Raw genomic sequence first — 25,372 nt, forward strand, 5'->3', positions numbered from 1 at the left:
GGCCTGACAATGACAGCTGTCTAGTCGTTCGGATGGGACGAAACACCGAGGTCCCGTGTACACATTGGCGTGCACGTAAAAGATCCCTTGGCAGTTGGATTTCGATATAAGAGCGGGCCGTAGCGCCGCTTCCCGGGCAAAATTCCCTCATAGCACACTGTATGGCGTATGCCCGTCGTCTTTAGCCCAGTAGGACGTTAAACTCCATCTCATTTCATTTCATGCCATCCTGTCTTTGAAAGTAATGATTATGCCAAATTTGAACATCTAGTTCCGCAGTCTGTAGTTATACCAGAGGGTTGACAGATAACACCTTAAAAAAAACAGATCTATGAAAATATATTTTCTAAACCTTTTTTAATTTTGAAATTATATTGTTTTCACGTGTGATAAGTGTTTTAGCGAATAGTTGTAGAAAGGGTCTTGTAGATTAAGACTATAGCGCATGTGCAGTTTCAAACTTCCGAGACGACAAGTCGACAAGTCGATGATACATGTATTCGCTGAAACACTTAGCACACGCGAAAACAATATTATTTCAAAATTAAAAGAGTTTTAGAAATATATTTTTATAGGTCTGGTTTTTTCTTTGTTTTTTTTTTACGTTTGATCTGTCAACACTCTACCTATAGGCCGCGAATGTAAACTGACTTTGTTCAAATTTGGCACAATCATTACTTTCAAAGAAAGCATGACACTCTCGAATGTAAATGCATGACCGAATCACTACTGTCATATTGAAATGTGTGTGTTTTTAAATCTTTTTCTTGATCGCTGCTTTCCTTGTTTCATGTTAAATGATGATCCATTGGAAGGAACATATTGAGTAAATGTACGTTATCACTGATACGGATTCAATATGTAATAATATTTCTCATGTTTAATCAATTTTTGACATATTATTTTCCAGTTGTATCAAACATCATTGATACCATTTTATTGATTCTGGAATTATTTGTAAAACTAAATAAGAGACGTGGGGTGGGGTATGAGGCTTTTAGAGTGTATTCATAGTTGAAGATATTACTTGGCCTTTTTTTTCCTCATTTAGGCCCCAATCCCATCAGTGATGTCAAACGGATGCAAGCCTATATGCGATAAGGTCAATAACGGCTGCGAATCGTTTACTCCACCTCATAAAAAAACTCCTGCATCTATTTGGGTGACGTGGGGGGGGGGGGGGTATGAGGCTTTTAGAGTGTGTTCATAGTTGAAGATATTACTGGGCCTATTTTTACTCATCTAGGCCTCAATCCCATTAGTGATGTCAAATGGGGGAGAGAGAGAGAGAGAGGGAGAGAGAGAGAGAGGGGTTTAACGTCCACTCGACACAAATTAGGTCATTTCGGGACTAACATATGGTTTAATTTTATTTCAATAAATCGTTTGCGCGTAGGGGTCTTTAGCAGTGGGAGGAAACCGGAGGACCCGGAGAAAACCCACGAGGTTTGACAGGCGACCCTACACCTTGTCACGTACAACCGGGGATTCAAAACCACGCCAGTTGACTCAATGACAGGCTGTGAATCGTTTTCTCCACCTCATTCAAAAAAAAAAAAGACTCCTGCAACTATTGGGGTGACGTGCTGCACTATGATAATGCTGTGATTTTAAAGAATGTGACCCGATTTGGTTTTTTTACAATCCCCTTCCCACCCTGTCTTCTGAAATCATTTTTAAACTATCGCTCCAGTCATCTATAAATATTGGTGGGTGTCGTACACATGGCAATGAATGCTTACTTGTGTGATACCTCCCGACACCACTTTTTCTTCAAGGAATTAACTTAGTTAACTCACTTTGGTCCTGCTATTGTAATTCTAGATTTTTTAAATATAATACCAAATATAATTCACTTGTGGACACAAAATGTTTCATTATTTTGAGAAAACAAATAATTAATCAACGTTTTCCTACTATCTCTTTTATATTTATCAAATCTACTACTTAGGCCTATATATGATGTAATGAGTACAGCTGTATTTTTGTGACTTGTAGAAAGAGACTAGGACAATAAGTCGACATCTCGACGTTACGATAAAAATAACACGATGATACGACAGAATAAAGTGTCGTATGATTGCGTCAATACTGTCGTGATGTCGTGTTGTCGCGTTATGAAAAGGGCGAGATTTAACATGGCCACTATCAGCCACCATACAATGGTCGTGATTGACACGTCTTAAATTACAGCGCGGCAGACATCTCTGGTTAGGTTATTAAGCCAATGCCAGTCCATGTATTATAAGGTCCATGATATGACTGGGTGGTTTACGTCTTTTACTTGTTAAACCAGAAGTCGGTTATTGTGCTACGTCAGTTAAAAGGATATTATCGGGATTTAGTTCTCATAAATCGTAAGTAAATATTTAACTTTTATTTTGAAAAGTAAAATGCTAGATCTTTTTTTTATATTTTGAATACAGATTTAACCAAATAACAATGACAAATTAAACTTTGATTCAAAGTTTTCTGAACAAGTTTTGGGGGTGCATAAAATTTTGCTAAATATGCAAAATTTATGCAACTCCTGTCGGAAAAAGTCCTCCTTTCTGAAGATAATCCATATCTTCTTTTCGATATCGAGAGAAATGAAATAAAATTAAATGGGGTTTAACGTCCTACTATCCTACTCCGACATAGATTTTGTTGGGGGAGTTGGGTGTTTAGCAAAAATGAGACCGCGACTGGTGCACAGGCCCCTAAACAAGTGACGCAGGCACGAGCCCAATACCACAGGTGCGAGCTTTCTAGGGGGGTTCGGAGAACTTTTTTAATCGTTCCTGAAATGTCATTTCTTGGACATGGGGGGTAAATTTTGCTGAATTCTGATGGTCAGAAAATACTTATAACATAAGTAAAATTGCAGTATAGTTTCGTTTGGTTTTGAGTCAAATGAATATAAAAACTAAACGCATAGGAAACTTCCAGAGGTATTTTAATTTCGATTTATCACATTGTGGAGACCGGAGTCCGACTTTTGGGGTTCATAAATTCCGCATTATATAATTTATAAATTCTTTGTTAATATTGAATATCATCCGCAAATGACTTAAACATACATTATGCAAGAGCTAAATCTGTCTATTGCAGGTCTTTCTTTAGGCCTGAAATGTTATCTAAATTATTAATTAGACATTAATTAACCTATCCAGACCATAATCAACTCTAGATGGCATCGCTAGCCTGCGATCTTTAGTGGATTGTGAGCCGATTTGCTGCATAACTTTCCTTCACGATTTAACGATTAAGTGGATAATCGAGACTATGCTGTTTATCGTACTGATATAGTAATGATGATCAAGGCTAGGCGGAAATTCAATCGCTTTGTTCTCGGTTCATAGTGGATCAATTTGAATGAACTGCCAACTCGTTATTGAATCTCCCAATGTATCTTTAATTGACCTTTATAATATCGCCTAATTTAATCGTAACGCCTTAAAACGTCCATACATGGAAACTAGTTAAACCTTTGGCGCGTATTGTGATATCCAACCAAAGCAATACAGATAATCTTTAAGTGGCATTTAGCGATTGGGAAACACATTAACAGAACCCAATTTTTATGGGAAACAATCACTGGTTTTATCGTTATCAAGCACAAAGACATAATTTAGTAAACTTGAGTTTAATAATAAGTTATGGCTTCATCATGATTAATCGACTTTTATTTAACATTTAAAGGGTAAAGAAGACAATCAAGAAAACGGAAACGGGATATATTTGGAATATTAAATTTGTGAAAATAAATTAAAAACAAGTTTAGATAAAATTTTAGAAAAACTGTATAACAAAAACATAAATATAACCTCTAAAGATATTTATAAAAAAAAAACGTATACAAAATAACTACACAAGGCCGCTAGCTATTAATTAGAACAAACTCCTACACCCACAGCCCAGTAACCCCTAACTCCTTATCAGATAAGGGGATAGTGAGAATAAATCATTTAACTTATCTTGTCCACGGTCGATTTGAATTGTTGTTTATATATATTGATTTATATATTAAAAATAACGTTACTTTTATTATGTATGTATACTTTTTATGTATGTGTGTTCATCAGTAAACAAAAAGAAGAAAAACTTACACATATGTTATGGGAAATGGTAGAATTGCTGTATTGTTATGCCCTAATATCCAGGTCAAACTGTACCATATGTTCAAAACATACGGCCATACATCATTTAATAAGCATTGTTATTCTTGGCGTTGGGATAATTTTTTAAGTTACACGCAGATTCGCAATCCGTCTAGATCTGAGTTTTGATAATATATAATAACGTGTATATGAGTTCTAAACTGACGACATATAATATTATATATATTTTGAATAGTTAGCAAATAATACGTCAATTCAATTCCCCAAAAAACAAAAATTATCCTTTTATGTTTTTTCGAGCTAAAGTGATCGATATATCGGTCAACAGGTGGCTACATATTGATATTCCCATACGTATTTTAACTGATCATCTAAAACTTGTGGTATTTGTTTACTACAAATATAATCGGTTACATGCAATCATCCCCAGGATTTGATAGTTTCTAAATAATTTAAAATTAAGGTCTTTACCGTTATGTATATCCAAAACAGCACATCTTCTATGTCAAAATGCTGCAGCTTTTATACATTCACATTAAACGTGGTCGTACACTGTCGTCGCTGCAGTTCGACCACCATTCCGTCCGCCGGACTGTCTTCCACAATTCCGTAGGAACGCCAAAATATATATCCTTGAGATGATTTCCGCAATGACTTGTTGAACCACTTTATCATCTGATAAACTGATACGATTTCCGAGAATTACTTACAAAGTTATGGTCCTTGGTCACTGGGAAAATATTGCGCTCACTCTTGTGGCTACAGTTTGACTTCTTGCGTAACAAAATATGTAATTGGCTGTACAGATTTTTTACTTTACAGGTTGTTTAGTAAATAGTAGGTTGATTTGTCTTTGTCAAGTTGCTCTCTATAAATATATTCAGTAAATTGAACTAACGTCATTTCATTGGGTTAAGTTGTTTTTTTGATAACATTCATTAGTAATAGCTTTAACCTGTTTTTATAAACCTGTAACGGTAAATCTCTTTGATCTTTGGGATATATTCTATGCGCGGAATAACTTGAGGTCTGAAAGTCGGAGGCGGTATTGGATATGTACTGGGGAATTTGGGGTTATTCTTCTGAAAGTTTTTCTTTAAACCTGTAACAGGTCATTCTTCCAGGGTAGGTTTTTTTTCATAAGAAAACATGATCTAAGGTTTTTCTTATGGGAATTCTAGGATATTGTAATAGTTAGTGTTTTATCATGTATTTTAAATCTTATAATCCCTATTGTTGTTTTAAAGATTATTCTAAACGCTACCTTAATTAGATGAATTCTGGTATAAGCTGTATTGGAGTATTAGCAAGTATTGTGAGGGCAGCGTCTTAAGTTACAAACAATAAACATTAATTAGTGTTTAACTAAATTGGTTGCTATAAACTAGTTGCTAGGAATACATAATGTAGATATAAGATGGAAGACATCTAGTAGACTCCTCATAAACTTGCTATACATCTAATACAGTGTTTGTTTCCATTTTAAGGTGAGCGTATATTTTGTATATTATTTGTTTTTAAAACTATCGATGCACTCTGTCCAAAGTGTGTAGTTTTATAATTTAAAGATAGGCGTCCTATAGACGAAATAGTGCCTCTACACACCAGCGAGTAAGAAAGCTCTTACACCCACCCCCAACTTATGTAAATATTAATATGTCATTTTATTTTAATTATATGTTTAATATTAGTATATAGATTACTAATACTTTATTTTATGTAATTATATGTTTAATTGTCTTGTATAAATATGATCATGAATTACATATAATATAAACTTGCTATACATCTAATACAGTGTTTGTTTCCATTTTAAGACTTATAACCAGAGAATTTTAGCTTTTACAATATTCTCATTTTGCGTAAATGCAAACATAGACGGTTTATAAGCGAGATAAAGTCCTCGACTTCGGTTATGCTAGGGAAGAAAGACTTCAGAAAAAAAAACCTCGACAGAGAAACCTCGACCTGCCGGCCTAAGTTTTTCTTTTTCTCAGTTTATTTTCTTCAGTCTTTCTTTCCCCAGCATAACCTCTGTCTCGTGCTTTATCCTACACATAATAGCATATTAGCAAGATTAACTTAGAATATACAGTGTTTTTATCAATGAGAACATTTCCAGGGTTATAACTAACGATCTCTTGGAATTACTATTTATAAGTGGTATTGATGTTTATGTCTAGGTGAACCCAATCAAATTCTAATGCTTCACGGTAATAATTATTTTGGGGTCTTGGACAATTCGGGCCACACTCCAGGGTCATAGATGGGGTAGTTTTAACATTTAAGCGGATTTACTCAGAATTGCCCCCCCCTCCTCCTTTTTTACGCTTATAACTCTAATTATCACCAGATCTTTCAAACTTTATGAAATATATAACCTTTTGACTTTGACCAATTCCTTACTCAGGAGTTACCCTTCTTGATTTACAAAAACCTGTTAACATTTTTAAGGAAGGCTCTGATTGAATTTTAACAATTTCAAGTAAATACTGACAGAGTTACACCCCTTGATTGACTTATTTGTGTTAAGGCGCTAGGATCAAAGACTATCATAGGATCGATCAATGGGTAAATTTGATTCTCAGCTGGTTAAAAGAAACAACAGATTCCGACAGTTTTACTATTGCTGCTCGGATACGGTATCCGACACATTTATTTTCATATCGAAAGTAAATGGATGCAGGTTTGCTGGAATCAAAATTGGTTATTTTATGCAGAAAGATACCCCGCAAACAAACATCTCAAATAATTTTCGAAATCGATGTTTCCTCAAGATCAAATTATGAAATTTATAATAAAACAATATGGATTAAGTGTTGAACGCTTTGTTATTCAGAAACATGAGCTTAAAGTCCAATCCTCACATCCAACATGGTGGATATGATTTTTTGTACCACCTGGGTATAAATACGAAAGACGTGGACATAAAGAAATTATTTAATGATGTAAAAGTGAGTATACAATACCGATCATCTAGGATTACTTATCGCCATCCACTCTCATTTAACATTTTGTCGTCATCTAATATTCTATTACCATTTTGCTTTCGAGAATATGCGTACAAACTATCCACAGTGACAGCAGCGCTATGTAAGCTATAATCTCTACTAATCATGGTAATCACACGTCTCCATTTTATGTCCCATGCGCATATCTATGCTATCAAATGGCATTTCAAAATGGTGACTACCTCATCGTCTGGTTAGTTCTATTTGATAAGGGCAACTTCAAGTTAGGTCAAAGGTCAAGAGATGTAAACATGGCTAGCCCTGATCCCAACCCTAAATCTAGCCCTAATGCTTACCCTAACCTACAGTCTCGGCCTTAACGAAAATTGGGATGGCCTTAACAAATAGATTTAACCCTCATCGTCATATTGTAGTCTCGATAATGAAATATCAACTATATGAAATCCCATGGGCTATCTCACTCACCGGAAGACTTTCACGATCTGAACCCACTTCACATTTCCTGACCGATCAGGTTCTTTCATCGAACTGAAATGGACAAGTTATCCTTGCCTTTCAATTGTAAATTGGTACTGGAAGAGCATTGTGTGGTGATATTAATGTAAACAAGAAAATTCGGTACCATAATGTTCCATGGTAATGCTGCGTTCGTTTTGGGACTTGAAAATAACGTTCAAATCCAGCTAGAAGATAAATGTATATTCACTTAAGTGATCGAAATGAGACGTTTTACTGATCTGCACCAAACTCAGAGCCGGACGAAAGACGTTAGCATTACATTAAACTTCTTTATGTTTTCACCTTTTTGTATAGTTTGTCTGTCTTGGTGGATCACAGTCACGAATGTTTAAATTTGTCCGATATATTGGTGCACAGTTGAATGTTAAAATCGGTGAAAATGAAGAACCGTTCAACTACGCATATAAAACAGATCGATATTGCCTTTATAAAGCTGGACCTGTTTTATGTGCGAATGTAAGTATAAACAACTATATAATATTTATAGTAATTAGTTTTATACATTTAATCCTAATCAAAGATAAAGTGCTCCATTTTAATTTTATTTTTGAAAAATCAACAAATTTTCATAATATGCGTACAACAATTTTTATATAACAAAGTTTGACTAATATCAACATAAAAATCTCTTTGATAGACTCGACTGCCGCTAAGTAGTAACTACAAATGTTTGGAATGGGTGGGGGAGAGGGATATATTATTAGTAGCCTACTACTAATGAAGCAAAAGGTTTCCTAAGATTCACACTCTACACTCATAGCCTACATAACTGGGGCCTGTTTCACGATATTTTAACTAAGATAAAATCCAAATTTTAGTAATTTGATTGGATAATATTAGATTGATTTTAGTGCTTAGCCAATCAAAATTGAAGTATCTACTAAAATTTGGATTTTATCTTTAGTTAAGATTTCGTGGAACAGGGCCCAGGACCATAATTATAACATCATAGAAGCTATAATCACAAAAAGTTCAGGCCTCTATAACATTGTACTTGGCTGCAGTAATGATTCCATGGCATGAGTGCACTATAACAGTATGCTGTGTGCGAGCATATGTATCGCGTATTGCATCGCATGTGTAGTACAATCGCGGTATAATTATGTAACGTAAATGAGCCTAGGAGCGGTTGAGTCGACAAAATTACTAGCCAAATTGCATAATACTGACGAAAAACATCGTTTACTTTGAATATGGCGTCAAACTTTGAGCCAATCAGAGGACGAATAGAAGTGCAATGGCTATGTCAGATGGAAAAAAAAATTCGCCGGCGGGTTCGCCCCCACTAGATCCGACCTTGAACATATCGGTTCCGCAATAACGGTCCTTTTTAACATTTATATCGGCAATCAAATCTTAAAATGAAATCTTTTTTGTAACCACTATGCTTCCAGATACCCGACGTCGTTCCATGTATGTAGGTGCACATAGGTTCGGTTTGAATCTGTGTAAAAACTGGGATAGACTTTTCTTGTTCGTTCTAAACACGTGATATCAACTCATATATTTTCGTTGTGTATTTCAGCATGGTATAGGAATACCTTCTTTGTCTGTTGTGATCAATGAGATTTTTAAACTATTGTTTTATGCCGAGTGCCAAGACGTGATATTTATAAGAATAGGAACATCAGGAGGATTAGGTATAGACCCCGGGACCGTGGTTATTACCACAAATGTATTGAATGGAGAATTAAAGCCCGTTCATTGTACGGTAAGGTTATCATTTTTATACAGTCACATGCAGCGTGTTCGTATATTACGATCTGTCCGTTTTCCACATTCTCTATTGAACGTTTATACATGTTAACGTTAGTAAGAGTAATAAACCTATTGATTTTCAGGGATTTCTGATAGTTGCCCATGATTGCTTGGTAGAATCTTGCGAATGGTGAGATTAGTAAGACGAAACAATTAATTTCCGATAATTAATTCCAGAATTATTTTCCTTTCTAACTTTTGAGCAGATCATTGATAGTGTGGTATGACATGTCAACCCGTAGGATTTGTATGCTAAAATTGATTTTGTTTTGTTGTTTTGGGTTAATGTGGGACCAAGCTCTCCAAAAATGTCGGGCTTCAAGTTTTACCGACATTTCGACCCCTCTGGTTTAGTCATTTTTTTATAATCGGGACCCGTCTGACCTAGGTCATGGCTATCTCGCCAATAATGGTTGGATTTTCTTGATCTGATTTATCTCTCCAATAAGCACCAGAGAAGTTGTAGAGTCCAATCAAACCTTGGCACTTGTGACTTCTAATGACACGTACTCACTCGATCGCATCTAACTTGAGATGAGTGCGAATTCAGAAGAATTGTAAGGGCATCGGTGCCAGGTGACAACCAACCATGCAGAAACTCCCTGGCTTACAAGAGACAACCACCAAGCGAATCGACTCCATGCTGGGGTTTTTTTCTGGGAAGGCCGCAAAACACAGAGATAAGCATAAGATCGGGCGACTACGTGTCATTGGAAGTCACAAGTGTCAAGATCTGATTGGACTTCACAACCTCCCCGGTGCTGACTGGAGAGGGGAGGTAAGTTTATGACATTTATAACAAGTAAACAAGTTTAATATTAAAAACAAAAAGAAATCATAACAAGCCAGAAGTCGTCAGAATCTCATGACAGTACATTCAAATCACCCAAAAGTGACTGCATGAAACATTTTACCATGCCTCAGAAGGCACAAAAAGTGGTACTGCGAGATTGATTTCCCTAAGCTGAAATTGATCCGAGTTTTTGACACCGTAAATTGGTATTTCCCACCCAAGGTTAATGAAAACCACTGCCATTCGCTTTAAATGTATCATAGATGGGTTCGGCATGATGATAAAAACCAAGAATAAATTTCAGATCATGAAAATCCAACTGTTATTGGCGGAAATAGCCATGACCTCAGTCAATCGTCCCGATAAATGTCCCTTGCAGAGGGGTCAAAGATTCGGAAAATTTGAACCCCAACATTGTTGAATAGCATGGTCCCAAATCAACTCAAAACAACAAAAAATATCAATTTTAGCATACAAATCCTACGGGAGCTGTTTTGATGACATGCCATACCACACTATAAGATGAATAAAAAATATAACGCCCTTATCTTAAATTTTGCATAAAATCTATTATTTAATTAACTCGCCACCACATGGCAAACCGGCGTCATTGGTGTAGGCAGCGTAGAAATTGGGGTAATCGTCGATGCGCGCGTGTAATGTTCTCAGATGAGTGCAGATTTACTCTGGATTTCACCGATAGGCGTGCTCACGTTTGGAGGCGTGTAAATGAGCGTCATGCTATCGTTAACGTCAGACAGCATGACAGTTTCGGGCGAGGGTCTGTTATGGTGTGGAGAGGAAATACCACGTCTGGCAGAACGGACTTGCATATTGTTCAAGGAAGGGTCACTGGTGTGTACTACCGTGACCACATCCTGGCACCGATAGTTCTACTCTTTGCTCAACGGGCAGATCGACGTTTCATCTTTCAAGATGATAATGCCCGTGCCCACCGCGCTCGTGTCGTGAATGACTACCTACAGCGTCACCGTATTGTCCATATGCCTTGGCCAGCCACGAGTCCTGACATTTCCCCTATAGAGCATGTCTGGGACATGATCGGGAGACGTGTTCGTCGACGTCGACGTCAACATCAACCGACAACACTGCAAGAATTGGCCGTGGCACTACAAGAGGAATGGGTCAGATTGCCCCAAATCGCGATTGGACGGTTGATTACGAGCATGCTACGACGAATTGCGGAATGTCTGAGGATTGGTGGAGCAATTACTCATTATTAAGACAAAAATCAAAAACGTTCATTTTCACTTTTGACAGTGTATCTCTTTGCGAGTGAAATGTGACCGTCAGATAAGCCGCCCATATGAACTGTTTATGTTCATGTGTAGGCAATTGGCCTGTTATGAACATACATTGGTTACCTGTAATAAAAACAGCAGTGCATTTCCGCAGTTTTGTATTGTTTCTGAATATCCCCTACTTTTTTTAAGACTATATTTATTCCCATACGCAAAGATCTGCAAATGGCTAAGCATATTTGAGTGACTTGTGGTGGTCGATTGCTGATGTAAATAGAATAATGTTTTTGAATGTGGTATTTGGTCATTATAGAACAGTTTAATATAGGCTACTGATTAAATGAAAAAGTTATCAATTTAACACTAAAGCATACATATGTTTTCCAGACGACATTAGGTCGACGAATCGAACACCCAACATATGTAGATCCTGATCTTGCTAAAGAGTTAGCCAATCTGTTTCCAGATGAAAGTTTTGACACAGTCTTAGGAACGACTGTATCAGTGGACAGTTTTTATGAAGGTAAACTAGCGATGGAGAATTGTTCTCTTAACGCTTTTTAAACAATAGATTGGTTAGCAATCTCAGAGTATCAATGTTATAATACTAATACACCCTTTCTCATCTCCAGTGTGTGTGTGTGGGGGGGGGGGGATTAATCGAACGCGTGTGCTTTACACGTGTAGATCAGAAGGTCTGTTATTGAGTCAAGTTGTTTGTGTGTCCCAAGGAGTAAGTCATCTGTCTAACCCTGTAGGTTTTCTTTCTCTGGGTCCTTCCGTTACTTCCCATTGCAAAAATAGAGTAGAATGCCAGACAGCCAGCACACAAAAGAGCAATTATTAAAACTAAGCGACGATCTAATCATTAATCGAATTTGTATCTGCTTCCCCCAAAGCAACTAGAATTCAGGACAGCACGATCGCGCTCGAGATCTTTTCTCCGCCCATTCAGCTCTATTTTGAACAAGTACGGTTAGATCTTTCTGCCACATTTGCTACATTATATTATCAGCTACTAATAGTGATTAGGCGAAAAACTGATTTCTGCATAAATTTTACTTCTCTTTGATGGTATGTTTTAAAAATGAGCCCGATTCGACCCGACGTTTACATTATTACTTTGAATTTTTAAGGTCAAGGGCGTATCGATGGTGCTTTGTGTGACTTTACAGACGATGATCGTGAAACATTCCTTAAGACTCTCCAAGAAAAAGGCGTAAAAAATATAGAAATGGAATCCATTGGTTTGTTTTCTTTTTGTCATCGAGCCGGTTACAAAGGTAAGTTTGAGGGTTCTGTGAGTCCCTTGTTCCAAATGGCGCTGAAACGCATTATGGTACACGATTCGTGTACCAATGGTAAAATGTTTATTTTGTCTTGAATATTGGATATCAGAAGTCCATATTTTCCCTGTAAGATCACAAGACCAATGTTGATTTGAATTGACATATAATTCGTGTTTTCAATGTCGAAGATTGTTGATGATATTGAGTTAGAGACTTAGCTACTTTAAAGTGTTCCTTACCAAGGGCACTCTGCGAATCGCGTATTTGAACATTTTCATGGGGAGGCATCCCCATCTCCCGCCCCTTGCTGTATACCTGCCTACTCCCGTCATGATGCGTTGCTTCCAGCATTCTCATTTACCTATTTTCTGTTTTCAGCGGCTATGATAAGTGTTGTTCTGGTCAATCGTTTAGTATCTGAAGAACCAACAGAAGACGATGAAGCTAGAAAAGTCTGGGAACAACGACCATTTTCTATCGCCTATCGTTTTATCAAATCTCGACTAGATAAAGCTCAAGGAATTTCTTGAAAATAACAATATACTGACGTTTTAACAGAGGGAGTGTCAATTTATTTATTATTTCGCTATTCTTTTCTGGAATTCGGTTAGAAAATGAGGGCATGTACACCTATAACTTCAATACACCACTGATTTAGTAACATAAGATATAAGACCATGCATTTATCAGATATAAGTCCATGTGCTTTCTTGGTAAATTTACATTCCGTCAAATTATTATCATTCTTGAGTCTAAACAATGGACAGCAATTTCTCAAAATATTCGCTCATTAGCAGATGGAATCGGTGTTGTAATATATTGGTAGTGCCACTTCGTGTTCCTGTAAGAATAAAAAGAATTGAAACCATAACCAAATGCTCAGTTTCTTTTTAACTTGGAATATATCCTCGGACATTTCCTTGTTTGTTGACGCCGTACCATGCGCGTCCGAATCTGATCGTTAGTTATAGAAGCACCGCATAGTGTGTAAGGGGGGATGTTCCATGCACCTAAAAAGACACACTAAGTTTATGTACGAGACATTTTAAGCGAGTTTGTTCAGACGTTTGTTTTATCACATTCTCTCTATTATAAGTAATAGTATACGGGTTGGCCAACATACTTCTGTGCTTAGGTTTCCAATTTAGCTAAGGTGTCTAATGTAGTTTAGGTTTCCAATGATCATCTGCTAAAAGTAATATTTTAGGATTGTAAAATGTGGGCATCCAATTTTGTACACACAATGAAATGTAGTCGTATACTGTCGTCACCCATCCGTCTTTCCGTCCTCCACATTGCAAGCGACACTCTTCAGTTTAAAGTTATCATCTGGTTTCTTAACATTTATACGAAGAATCCTTTACGATCATTGATGTCAGAGTTATGGACTTTGATTACTATGACAAAATCTTCTGAATGCTAAAGTTATCAACCAATTCTGTTCAAGAGAAGTAACATGCTTATGCTTATCGAACATGCTTAGCGGTACATGTTTTGATTTTGTTAGCATTTTAATTATTTCTTCGGTGTCTAGGTGGTTAAGACGCTGGCTCGCTAGTCTGGAGGTCGGGTGTTCGATCCCTGCATTGGCCGAATAAGTTCATCCTGATTTTCCGACGTGGTTTCCCCTTTTCAGATGAGACGAAAAACCGAGGTCCCGTATGTACATTGAAATGCACGTAAAAGATCCCTTGGCCGCTGGAATTCGATATAAGAGTAGGCGATAGTGCCGCTGCCCGGGCAAAATTTCCCTTATAGCACACTGTATGGCGTATGTCCGTCTTCATTCAGGCGATACGTTTCAAGTCAGTAGCTTGAAGCGTATATATGGTATTAGTGTCAGTGGCCTGTGGCACGAAGTAACAGTATATTGTCGCATACATAATATATTATGTCAACGCTTGGGCGATATAATATATTATGTCAACGCTTGGAACTAGGATGGAGGTGACTAGGCATGAACTTGCAACGATAGATTTAATTGGCGCTTTGATAACCAATGAATGCTTAGTTTCGATTGTTTTTTTCTTTTCTGTTTTTTCTCTCTTTTCTGTGTCCTAACCCTAACCCTAACCCTAACCGAAAGAAAAGTGCCCTTTTTTGAAATTCTGACATCACAGGTGCCCTTTTTCTGATAAGGATGCCCTCTTTTATTTACAGGGACACTTTCTATGGCTCTGATGACGCGTACATTCCACTGAGTCTACAGGTCTAATATGCTAACACGCTTGGAGCGTCAACACAATATATTATGTCGCCCAAGCGTTGACATAATATATTATGTATGCGACAATATACTGTTACTTCGTGCCACAAGCCACTGACACTAATACCATATATACGCTTCAAGCTACTGACTTGAAACGTGCAGGGTGCTTCATTAGCCCAGTATAGAAGCAGAATAGTACGACGTTAAACCCCATTTTATTTCATTTCAATTATTTCTTGGGATGTTACCCATAATACATTGCAAATGTTCCTTACTTACAAATAAATAGAAATGTTACGGCCTTTATTTAGTTGCTGTGGGTGTATGTTACGTTGTCTGGCAACCTATTATTGTTGTTTTCCTTAGTGATATTATAGAGTATGATTGTATTCTGTTTTGTTTCTTTGTAAGCTTACTCTTTCAATGGATACCTGTTAGTATTTCATTATTCTGTATCATTATTTTGATAATGTCCCTTTTAGGAGGTCCGCCTATTATTATGTCTTTGATTACCACCCCATAGAATTTAGTAGTACATAATTTGTATTATGCGTATTCAAATGAACCATTGATGGATGTATTTCATTATAAAAAGTATCATTTAAAAGTTTTGCAAATGTATTTGTATGCCAAGTTCCATGGACAAGACAAACATAGAGTCGTGGTTTGTGCTAGAATTCCAGATGTCTTTTAGTTATTTTTCAATGTAATCAAACCTAAAACTGCATTTTTATGATTTAATGCTTAGGTAGAAATATAATTTTGATGCATCTACGCAAAGTCTGTATCTAACGTTTTAAGGCGAACAAACTACTGTGTGGGCTATGGTATGCAGCAATATGAACGAGATCAATAATCTGTCTTGCTTAACGATCTTTATTCATAATATATTTGGATTACTGTACAATAGGATAAATAATTCGTGTAATTTCATACTCCTGGCGAATTTTGATAGCATAACCGTAGTCTCAATAAGCCAGGTCTCTATAGGAAGTTTGTACGATGGGTTAGCGGGTGTTCATTCCGTTCAGTCGTGAATTGCTTTTAGTCTATCTACTGTGGAAAATGTAGATCATGTTTAGATTTTTATTTCTTAAATATATAAAAGAACAACATTTGTGTTTTATTGCATTATTATAATAAAAAAATATGTCAAATAAAAAGTTAACCCCCTTCAGATACATTAGGGGCCACAGATCACCAATGATTTTCCCATTGACTTTAATGTTAATTCTCGTCTCTTAGACCGGCTCTAACTTTTTCCCAAATTTTCGTTTTCGTTAAGTAGGACGCTTTCTACCACAGATGGAGCAACATGTGGCAACCTCTTGCCCAAAAGCACTTATGAGGTTCTTCATGAAAAACTTGAGATACACAAGCTGGAAGTAGAGACAAGGCTAGTAAACATGCAATTTTCGGCCCTACATGTGAACCTAACCAACCTTTCAACTCTTGTATCCTTTAGCCTCAAAATCATGAATATTCTCCAAAACCTGACAGAAAATGTATTTTCAAACCCTTTTCTTCGATTCTACACCAAAATGTCAACAAAAGTCGACATGCAAAATAAAGAAAACAGAAATGGGAAAGAAAGACTAAAAATAGCTTGGACCCTTGTTTCGTCGGCGACGGCGTAGATATATTTGGTGAGCTGTGTCCTATATAGAGGTGAAACTTCAGGTATCACCATTGTCTGCGATATCACCTCGGTGGAAGCGGACGTAAAATACAACTAACTCACACACGTAATCACCAAAAGGCCTTTCTTTTTATATGCTTCCCATATGTTCTGGCTACATACCGGTGAAAGAAAATCAAAATCAAAGAATAACTGCAAAAATGATGGCCCTTGAAGTATACATGCTGCTTTATGTACAGCGGTGCATCTCAGGTCCATGGGCCTTTTGTGCTAAAATTTAAACATCTTTCTTATTAAAAGCAGTATTTGAGTTCTCAACGTACGGGTGGTTTGGGACCGTTGTCAATATTTGACGAAAAGTTCCATTGGCCATGCGTAACCGGGAGTTTTTTTTATGTAGTTGGTTATCCAGTATCGTTGGCCAAGTCAAGTAAGAGTTGCATTAATATAAACAAGCACGAATCGTGACGACGAATTAGGATTGATTTGATAAGAGGAAGAATTTATAAATATAATTATTAATGCTAGTGTTATATATCTGTAGGTGCTAAAGATCGACTTGACCTATATCAGACCACTGAGTACTACGAACAGGATTCTCAAAATATATATTTATTAAAGAAAAAAACACGCGTGCTTTTAACGGTATATAAAAAAAATCCCTTGCAAAATATAATATTGTGCAAGTTGAATCTCTCTGTAACAGAAATGAAATGAAATGAAATGGGGTTTTACGTCTTACAGTTCTGCTCCGACTGGGATAATGAAGACGGGCATACTCCATACAGTGTGCGATGAGGGCAATTTTGCCCGGGCAGCGGCACCATGGCCCACTCTTTTACCGAATGCCAACTGCCACGGGATCTTTTACGTACACGCCAATGTATACACGGGACCTCGGTTTGTCGTCCCATCCGAACTTGTCAGGTGCTCCGCCCTGCACCATTGACAAGTGGAATCTCTCTAACAGGAATATCTGTCCTAAGATTCCATTGATCTATGGTTCTCCTAATGTAATTGGTTTCGATACAGTCACCTTGGGGTTTTCTCCGGGCCCCCGGTTTCCTCCCACTGCTAAAAGATCCCTATCCAGGCAAACGAATTAACCATATGTTAGTCCCGAAATGACCTAGTTCGTGTCGAAGGAACCGTGGTGGCTCAGTGAGTAAGACACTGGATCGCTAGCTAGGTCTCTGGTTCGAATTCGAAATCCAACTGTAGAGGGTTTTTTTACGTTCATGCCAATGTGTACTGCTCCTACTGGGCAAATGAAGACTCTCTCTCTCTCTCTCTCTCTCTCTCCGTACGGTCGCCATTTTTATTTACCCAAATTAATTAAGTCGTGAGAAATTTACTCATCTCACTTTAAGCAAATGCTACAATTATAGCAAATTGAAACATTATACAATACGACAGTAAAACTTAATTTGACCAATCTGCACTATAGAAAAAAGTGGATGCCTTATTATCCATAAAAAAAAACAAGCAACAATACTCTGATTAGAACTAATACGATTTCAATAATCAATGCTGAGAGAGAGAAAGAGAGAGAGAGAGAGTTTAACGTTATGATACAGCGAGCACGCGCTATCCATTCGGTACCCCCCGCCCCCACCCCTAATCAATGTCTACAAAATGGACACCCAATATATGAACAAGGAACATTATTATAATGATAAACGTTCTCTAATAAAATATCAGTCAGTTTAACTATTAGTGTGTGTGACGGGGGGCGGGGGGGGGGGACTAGTGTACGAATCGGTGTATGTTCACTTTGAACAATACCGGATGCCGCTCCCAGAGGTGGCAACAATTTAAGTCGCGGGACCTCGAGTCCGAGTCGCCGCACGTCGAGTCGTTGACTTTAGTACCGAGTCTACTCTTTGCTCAACGGGCAGATCGACGTTTCATCTTTCAAGATGATAATGCCCGTGCCCACCGCGCTCGTGTCGTGAATGACTACCTACAGCGTCACCGTATTGTCCATATGCCTTGGCCAGCCACGAGTCCTGACATTTCCCCTATAGAGCATGTCTGGGACATGATCGGGAGACGTGTTCGTCGACGTCGACGTCAACATCAACCGACAACACTGCAAGAATTGGCCGTGGCACTACAAGAGGAATGGGTCAGATTGCCCCAAATCGCGATTGGACGGTTGATTACGAGCATGCTACGACGAATTGCGGAATGTCTGAGGATTGGTGGAGCAATTACTCATTATTAAGACAAAAATCAAAAACGTTCATTTTCACTTTTGACAGTGTATCTCTTTGCGAGTGAAATGTGACCGTCAGATAAGCCGCCCATATGAACTGTTTATGTTCATGTGTAGGCAATTGGCCTGTTATGAACATACATTGGTTACCTGTAATAAAAACAGCAGTGCATTTCCGCAGTTTTGTATTGTTTCTGAATATCCCCTACTTTTTTTAAGACTATATTTATTCCCATACGCAAAGATCTGCAAATGGCTAAGCATATTTGAGTGACTTGTGGTGGTCGATTGCTGATGTAAATAGAATAATGTTTTTGAATGTGGTATTTGGTCATTATAGAACAGTTTAATATAGGCTACTGATTAAATGAAAAAGTTATCAATTTAACACTAAAGCATACATATGTTTTCCAGACGACATTAGGTCGACGAATCGAACACCCAACATATGTAGATCCTGATCTTGCTAAAGAGTTAGCCAATCTGTTTCCAGATGAAAGTTTTGACACAGTCTTAGGAACGACTGTATCAGTGGACAGTTTTTATGAAGGTAAACTAGCGATGGAGAATTGTTCTCTTAACGCTTTTTAAACAATAGATTGGTTAGCAATCTCAGAGTATCAATGTTATAATACTAATACACCCTTTCTCATCTCCAGTGTGTGTGTGTGGGGGGGGGGGGGATTAATCGAACGCGTGTGCTTTACACGTGTAGATCAGAAGGTCTGTTATTGAGTCAAGTTGTTTGTGTGTCCCAAGGAGTAAGTCATCTGTCTAACCCTGTAGGTTTTCTTTCTCTGGGTCCTTCCGTTACTTCCCATTGCAAAAATAGAGTAGAATGCCAGACAGCCAGCACACAAAAGAGCAATTATTAAAACTAAGCGACGATCTAATCATTAATCGAATTTGTATCTGCTTCCCCCAAAGCAACTAGAATTCAGGACAGCACGATCGCGCTCGAGATCTTTTCTCCGCCCATTCAGCTCTATTTTGAACAAGTACGGTTAGATCTTTCTGCCACATTTGCTACATTATATTATCAGCTACTAATAGTGATTAGGCGAAAAACTGATTTCTGCATAAATTTTACTTCTCTTTGATGGTATGTTTTAAAAATGAGCCCGATTCGACCCGACGTTTACATTATTACTTTGAATTTTTAAGGTCAAGGGCGTATCGATGGTGCTTTGTGTGACTTTACAGACGATGATCGTGAAACATTCCTTAAGACTCTCCAAGAAAAAGGCGTAAAAAATATAGAAATGGAATCCATTGGTTTGTTTTCTTTTTGTCATCGAGCCGGTTACAAAGGTAAGTTTGAGGGTTCTGTGAGTCCCTTGTTCCAAATGGCGCTGAAACGCATTATGGTACACGATTCGTGTACCAATGGTAAAATGTTTATTTTGTCTTGAATATTGGATATCAGAAGTCCATATTTTCCCTGTAAGATCACAAGACCAATGTTGATTTGAATTGACATATAATTCGTGTTTTCAATGTCGAAGATTGTTGATGATATTGAGTTAGAGACTTAGCTACTTTAAAGTGTTCCTTACCAAGGGCACTCTGCGAATCGCGTATTTGAACATTTTCATGGGGAGGCATCCCCATCTCCCGCCCCTTGCTGTATACCTGCCTACTCCCGTCATGATGCGTTGCTTCCAGCATTCTCATTTACCTATTTTCTGTTTTCAGCGGCTATGATAAGTGTTGTTCTGGTCAATCGTTTAGTATCTGAAGAACCAACAGAAGACGATGAAGCTAGAAAAGTCTGGGAACAACGACCATTTTCTATCGCCTATCGTTTTATCAAATCTCGACTAGATAAAGCTCAAGGAATTTCTTGAAAATAACAATATACTGACGTTTTAACAGAGGGAGTGTCAATTTATTTATTATTTCGCTATTCTTTTCTGGAATTCGGTTAGAAAATGAGGGCATGTACACCTATAACTTCAATACACCACTGATTTAGTAACATAAGATATAAGACCATGCATTTATCAGATATAAGTCCATGTGCTTTCTTGGTAAATTTACATTCCGTCAAATTATTATCATTCTTGAGTCTAAACAATGGACAGCAATTTCTCAAAATATTCGCTCATTAGCAGATGGAATCGGTGTTGTAATATATTGGTAGTGCCACTTCGTGTTCCTGTAAGAATAAAAAGAATTGAAACCATAACCAAATGCTCAGTTTCTTTTTAACTTGGAATATATCCTCGGACATTTCCTTGTTTGTTGACGCCGTACCATGCGCGTCCGAATCTGATCGTTAGTTATAGAAGCACCGCATAGTGTGTAAGGGGGGATGTTCCATGCACCTAAAAAGACACACTAAGTTTATGTACGAGACATTTTAAGCGAGTTTGTTCAGACGTTTGTTTTATCACATTCTCTCTATTATAAGTAATAGTATACGGGTTGGCCAACATACTTCTGTGCTTAGGTTTCCAATTTAGCTAAGGTGTCTAATGTAGTTTAGGTTTCCAATGATCATCTGCTAAAAGTAATATTTTAGGATTGTAAAATGTGGGCATCCAATTTTGTACACACAATGAAATGTAGTCGTATACTGTCGTCACCCATCCGTCTTTCCGTCCTCCACATTGCAAGCGACACTCTTCAGTTTAAAGTTATCATCTGGTTTCTTAACATTTATACGAAGAATCCTTTACGATCATTGATGTCAGAGTTATGGACTTTGATTACTATGACAAAATCTTCTGAATGCTAAAGTTATCAACCAATTCTGTTCAAGAGAAGTAACATGCTTATGCTTATCGAACATGCTTAGCGGTACATGTTTTGATTTTGTTAGCATTTTAATTATTTCTTCGGTGTCTAGGTGGTTAAGACGCTGGCTCGCTAGTCTGGAGGTCGGGTGTTCGATCCCTGCATTGGCCGAATAAGTTCATCCTGATTTTCCGACGTGGTTTCCCCTTTTCAGATGAGACGAAAAACCGAGGTCCCGTATGTACATTGAAATGCACGTAAAAGATCCCTTGGCCGCTGGAATTCGATATAAGAGTAGGCGATAGTGCCGCTGCCCGGGCAAAATTTCCCTTATAGCACACTGTATGGCGTATGTCCGTCTTCATTCAGGCGATACGTTTCAAGTCAGTAGCTTGAAGCGTATATATGGTATTAGTGTCAGTGGCCTGTGGCACGAAGTAACAGTATATTGTCGCATACATAATATATTATGTCAACGCTTGGGCGATATAATATATTATGTCAACGCTTGGAACTAGGATGGAGGTGACTAGGCATGAACTTGCAACGATAGATTTAATTGGCGCTTTGATAACCAATGAATGCTTAGTTTCGATTGTTTTTTTCTTTTCTGTTTTTTCTCTCTTTTCTGTGTCCTAACCCTAACCCTAACCCTAACCGAAAGAAAAGTGCCCTTTTTTGAAATTCTGACATCACAGGTGCCCTTTTTCTGATAAGGATGCCCTCTTTTATTTACAGGGACACTTTCTATGGCTCTGATGACGCGTACATTCCACTGAGTCTACAGGTCTAATATGCTAACACGCTTGGAGCGTCAACACAATATATTATGTCGCCCAAGCGTTGACATAATATATTATGTATGCGACAATATACTGTTACTTCGTGCCACAAGCCACTGACACTAATACCATATATACGCTTCAAGCTACTGACTTGAAACGTGCAGGGTGCTTCATTAGCCCAGTATAGAAGCAGAATAGTACGACGTTAAACCCCATTTTATTTCATTTCAATTATTTCTTGGGATGTTACCCATAATACATTGCAAATGTTCCTTACTTACAAATAAATAGAAATGTTACGGCCTTTATTTAGTTGCTGTGGGTGTATGTTACGTTGTCTGGCAACCTATTATTGTTGTTTTCCTTAGTGATATTATAGAGTATGATTGTATTCTGTTTTGTTTCTTTGTAAGCTTACTCTTTCAATGGATACCTGTTAGTATTTCATTATTCTGTATCATTATTTTGATAATGTCCCTTTTAGGAGGTCCGCCTATTATTATGTCTTTGATTACCACCCCATAGAATTTAGTAGTACATAATTTGTATTATGCGTTTTCAAATGAACCATTGATGGATGTATTTCATTATAAAAAGTATCATTTAAAAGTTTTGCAAATGTATTTGTATGCCAAGTTCCATGGACAAGACAAACATAGAGTCGTGGTTTGTGCTAGAATTCCAGATGTCTTTTAGTTATTTTTCAATGTAATCAAACCTAAAACTGCATTTTTATGATTTAATGCTTAGGTAGAAATATAATTTTGATGCATCTACGCAAAGTCTGTATCTAACGTTTTAAGGCGAACAAACTACTGTGTGGGCTATGGTATGCAGCAATATGAACGAGATCAATAATCTGTCTTGCTTAACGATCTTTATTCATAATATATTTGGATTACTGTACAATAGGATAAATAATTCGTGTAATTTCATACTCCTGGCGAATTTTGATAGCATAACCGTAGTCTCAATAAGCCAGGTCTCTATAGGAAGTTTGTACGATGGGTTAGCGGGTGTTCATTCCGTTCAGTCGTGAATTGCTTTTAGTCTATCTACTGTGGAAAATGTAGATCATGTTTAGATTTTTATTTCTTAAATATATAAAAGAACAACATTTGTGTTTTATTGCATTATTATAATAAAAAAATATGTCAAATAAAAAGTTAACCCCCTTCAGATACATTAGGGGCCACAGATCACCAATGATTTTCCCATTGACTTTAATGTTAATTCTCGTCTCTTAGACCGGCTCTAACTTTTTCCCAAATTTTCGTTTTCGTTAAGTAGGACGCTTTCTACCACAGATGGAGCAACATGTGGCAACCTCTTGCCCAAAAGCACTTATGAGGTTCTTCATGAAAAACTTGAGATACACAAGCTGGAAGTAGAGACAAGGCTAGTAAACATGCAATTTTCGGCCCTACATGTGAACCTAACCAACCTTTCAACTCTTGTATCCTTTAGCCTCAAAATCATGAATATTCTCCAAAACCTGACAGAAAATGTATTTTCAAACCCTTTTCTTCGATTCTACACCAAAATGTCAACAAAAGTCGACATGCAAAATAAAGAAAACAGAAATGGGAAAGAAAGACTAAAAATAGCTTGGACCCTTGTTTCGTCGGCGACGGCGTAGATATATTTGGTGAGCTGTGTCCTATATAGAGGTGAAACTTCAGGTATCACCATTGTCTGCGATATCACCTCGGTGGAAGCGGACGTAAAATACAACTAACTCACACACGTAATCACCAAAAGGCCTTTCTTTTTATATGCTTCCCATATGTTCTGGCTACATACCGGTGAAAGAAAATCAAAATCAAAGAATAACTGCAAAAATGATGGCCCTTGAAGTATACATGCTGCTTTATGTACAGCGGTGCATCTCAGGTCCATGGGCCTTTTGTGCTAAAATTTAAACATCTTTCTTATTAAAAGCAGTATTTGAGTTCTCAACGTACGGGTGGTTTGGGACCGTTGTCAATATTTGACGAAAAGTTCCATTGGCCATGCGTAACCGGGAGTTTTTTTTATGTAGTTGGTTATCCAGTATCGTTGGCCAAGTCAAGTAAGAGTTGCATTAATATAAACAAGCACGAATCGTGACGACGAATTAGGATTGATTTGATAAGAGGAAGAATTTATAAATATAATTATTAATGCTAGTGTTATATATCTGTAGGTGCTAAAGATCGACTTGACCTATATCAGACCACTGAGTACTACGAACAGGATTCTCAAAATATATATTTATTAAAGAAAAAAACACGCGTGCTTTTAACGGTATATAAAAAAAATCCCTTGCAAAATATAATATTGTGCAAGTTGAATCTCTCTGTAACAGAAATGAAATGAAATGAAATGGGGTTTTACGTCTTACAGTTCTGCTCCGACTGGGATAATGAAGACGGGCATACTCCATACAGTGTGCGATGAGGGCAATTTTGCCCGGGCAGCGGCACCATGGCCCACTCTTTTACCGAATGCCAACTGCCACGGGATCTTTTACGTACACGCCAATGTATACACGGGACCTCGGTTTGTCGTCCCATCCGAACTTGTCAGGTGCTCCGCCCTGCACCATTGACAAGTGGAATCTCTCTAACAGGAATATCTGTCCTAAGATTCCATTGATCTATGGTTCTCCTAATGTAATTGGTTTCGATACAGTCACCTTGGGGTTTTCTCCGGGCCCCCGGTTTCCTCCCACTGCTAAAAGATCCCTATCCAGGCAAACGAATTAACCATATGTTAGTCCCGAAATGACCTAGTTCGTGTCGAAGGAACCGTGGTGGCTCAGTGAGTAAGACACTGGATCGCTAGCTAGGTCTCTGGTTCGAATTCGAAATCCAACTGTAGAGGGTTTTTTTACGTTCATGCCAATGTGTACTGCTCCTACTGGGCAAATGAAGACTCTCTCTCTCTCTCTCTCTCTCTCTCCGTACGGTCGCCATTTTTATTTACCCAAATTAATTAAGTCGTGAGAAATTTACTCATCTCACTTTAAGCAAATGCTACAATTATAGCAAATTGAAACATTATACAATACGACAGTAAAACTTAATTTGACCAATCTGCACTAT

At 37.6% G+C, this 25,372-nt stretch overlaps 1 protein-coding gene and 1 long non-coding RNA gene across 2 annotated transcripts; both read left to right on the forward strand.

Moving 5' to 3' along the window:
- Nucleotides 1–2,195: 2,195 nt before the first annotated feature.
- Nucleotides 2,196–13,251, forward strand: LOC126822306 (uridine phosphorylase 1). Its single transcript, XM_050551110.2, has 7 exons — nt 2,196–2,357; nt 6,943–7,057; nt 7,889–8,050; nt 9,120–9,305; nt 11,795–11,930; nt 12,544–12,690; nt 13,075–13,251. The coding sequence occupies exons 2-7, from the start codon at nt 6,947–6,949 to the stop codon at nt 13,224–13,226; spliced, it is 894 nt and encodes a 297-aa protein (XP_050407067.1). The 5' UTR covers nt 2,196–2,357; nt 6,943–6,946; the 3' UTR covers nt 13,227–13,251.
- Nucleotides 13,252–19,156: 5,905 nt separating this feature from the next.
- Nucleotides 19,157–20,634, forward strand: LOC130013032 (uncharacterized). Its single transcript, XR_008788307.1, has 3 exons — nt 19,157–19,312; nt 19,927–20,073; nt 20,458–20,634. It is a non-coding gene; the product is annotated as an uncharacterized LOC130013032 (long non-coding RNA).
- Nucleotides 20,635–25,372: the final 4,738 nt, after the last annotated feature.

The sequence above is a fragment of the Patella vulgata genome, chromosome 5 (assembly GCF_932274485.2).
Source record: "Patella vulgata chromosome 5, xgPatVulg1.2, whole genome shotgun sequence".
NCBI lineage: Eukaryota > Metazoa > Mollusca > Gastropoda > Patellidae > Patella > Patella vulgata.